The sequence below is a fragment of the Electrona antarctica genome (genome assembly GCF_951216825.1).
Source record: "Electrona antarctica genome assembly, chromosome: 16".
NCBI lineage: Eukaryota > Metazoa > Chordata > Actinopteri > Myctophiformes > Myctophidae > Electrona > Electrona antarctica.
In genome coordinates, this window is record NC_136797.1 from 861,099 (window position 1) to 863,598 (window position 2,500).

At 45.4% G+C, this 2,500-nt stretch overlaps 1 protein-coding gene across 2 annotated transcripts in view; it reads right to left on the minus strand.

The window, feature by feature from the left end:
* LOC306939204 (SWI/SNF-related matrix-associated actin-dependent regulator of chromatin subfamily B member 1-like) overlaps nucleotides 1-1,858 on the minus strand; it is a 29,502-nt gene extending 27,644 nt beyond the window's left edge. For both annotated transcript variants that reach the window (XM_079523745.1, XM_079523746.1), the window contains exon 1: nucleotides 1,702-1,858. In XM_079523745.1, coding sequence (XP_079379871.1) covers nucleotides 1,702-1,791 — 90 coding nt within the window. In that variant the 5' untranslated portion in view covers nucleotides 1,792-1,858. The remainder of the gene's footprint in view (nucleotides 1-1,701) is intronic.
* Nucleotides 1,859-2,500: the final 642 nt, after the last annotated feature.

Consider the following 2,500-nt stretch of genomic DNA (forward strand, 5'->3'; position numbering starts at 1 on the left):
TAAAGATGAAATTACCTACCTAGGTTCCATCCGGGAGGCTAATCTTTCCGGTGATAAAATGGCCACCAACGTAATCAAAAAAGTCAACCAAAGAACAAGATTCCTATACAGGATCTCCTCACTGGTCAACAAAAACACCTTGAAGACCCTAACAGGAGCCCTCGTACAAGGTTTCTTTGACTATGCATGCACCTCTTGGTACCACAGCACCTCTAAGGCCCTTAAAATTAGGCTCCAGACTTCCCAAAACAAACTGGTCAGGCTCCTACTTGGCCTCACCCCCCTCACCCCTGCCCACTTCGACAGGCTGTAATGGCTTAGGGTTGAAGACAGAGTACAGCATCTTGCAATGGGTCTGGTCCACAAGATTCGATACACCACCAAGATACCCATGTACCTGTCTAATTACTTCACTAAGATACCCATGTACCTGTCTAAATACTTCACTAAGATACCCATGTACCTGTCTAAATGTCAATAAAGTCCACACCCACAACACCAGAGGGAGTTCAACTGGGTTGCACATGGTTATGTGCACATGGTTATGTGCAACCCAGATTCGGCACAAACAAGGGACTAAATTAATTTTGCTCCTATGCCACCAAAATGTGGAACGCCCTACCAACACTAGTCATTAAGACATGTGAATCCCTTGACTCCTTCAAAACTGCTCTCAAAGGGCACCTACGGACGGCTGCAATTCAAAACTGGCCCCCGTAAAATCTGAATCCCCACCCCCTCTTTCTCCCCTCACTGTATATGTTTATTTTACCTTTTTACCTCTATGATGATTTCCTGTTTTGACTATATAGTTGTGTATATTCGTACGTCTCTAAATGTTATGATGAATTGAAAATGGTGGACCCTCTTGTAAACAAGTGTAATGCTTTATGCCATAAAGTTTATGGTGTCGTCCACTCACAGTTAACAGTCTTTGTATTGAGTTGTGCTTGAAATGTACTGTAATTCTGCAAACTGTTAATACATCAATCAATCAGAGCTAAGACTAAAGAATATGTTGTTGTCCTGTTGGGTCCTTCTGGTTATCAACTCTGTCTGCATCATATAGCACAGGGACCCCCTGGAACCCCCTCAAGGACCACTGGGGGTCCCCTGACCACTGGTTGAGAACCACTGCTGTATAGTATAACAGCTGGCTCCCAAAGTGGGGTCCGGGGACCCCCAGGGGTCCTTGAGGGAGTTCCAGGGTGTCCCCAGCCAAATGATAATAATAGGAACCAAATGGACCCTAGTCTGTAACTCTGAGTGTACAAATGGATCAGAGTTACATTAACAGTGATTTTACAATATAAATTGGGGGTCCCAGAGATAGAAATGACATTAAATGGGGGTCCGTAGACTAATGCATGTCAAACTGGGGGTCCTGAGAGCCGTAAACATCTTCTCTTATGTGGGGTCCCTGGCATACCTCTTGAAATGGGGGTCCGCGGAGCTAATGAGGGTCCATGTGGGGGTCCGCGGGGCTAAAGGGGGGTCCATATGGAGGTCCGCGGGGCTAAGGAGGGTCAATGTGGGGGTCCGCGGGGCTAAAGGGAACCACTGTCTCTTTGTACTGCAGTTACTACATGTTAGCATTAGCAGCTTAGCATCAACCCGAGCCTCTAAAGGAGCATTAATGGATAAATAAAATAAACATCGTTATATTTTATATTATTTAGATATTTATAATTTATGCCTCACCTCAGATCCAACCATGAAGAAATCCCCATCCTGCTCCAGCTGGAACTTAATGGGCTTCTGGCCGAAGGTCTTACTGAGAGCTAACTGCATGTTGATGTTGATGGAGATGCTAATGCTAATGGAGATGCTAAAGCTAACTGTATGTTGTTGTTGGTGGAGATGCTAATGCTAATGGAGATGCTAAAGCTAACTGTATGTTGTTGTTGGTGGAGATGCTAATGCTAATGCTAACATGCTAACGCTGCTAACGGACTGACTGGGGTTGCCAGATCGTGTGAGAGAAGCAAGCAAAACCAGGAAACGAAAACAAGCCCCCCCCCCCCGCCCCCCTCCTCCTTTTCATCCTGGACTGTAAAGGGTCCATTTGTTTACAGACCTGTAAGGGTCCATTTGGTTCCATGTGTTACACTCTCAGAGTCACAGACCTGTAAGGGTCCATTTGGTTCCATGTGTTACACTCTCAGAGTCACAGACCTGTAAGGGTCCATTTGGTTCCATGTGTTACACTCTCAGAGTCACAGACCTGTAAGGGTCCATTTGGTTCCATGTGTTACACTCTCAGAGTCACAGACCTGTAAGGGTCCATTTGGTTCCATGTGTTACACTCTCAGAGTCACGGACCTGTAAGGGTCCATTTGGTTCCATGTGTTACACTCTCAGAGTCACAGACCTGTAAGGGTCCATTTGGTTCCATTACACTCTCATCATAACATTGATTTTACAATATAAATTGGGGGTCTCAGATATATAAATGCCATTAAATGGGGGTCTGTAGACTAATGCATGTCAAACTGGGGGT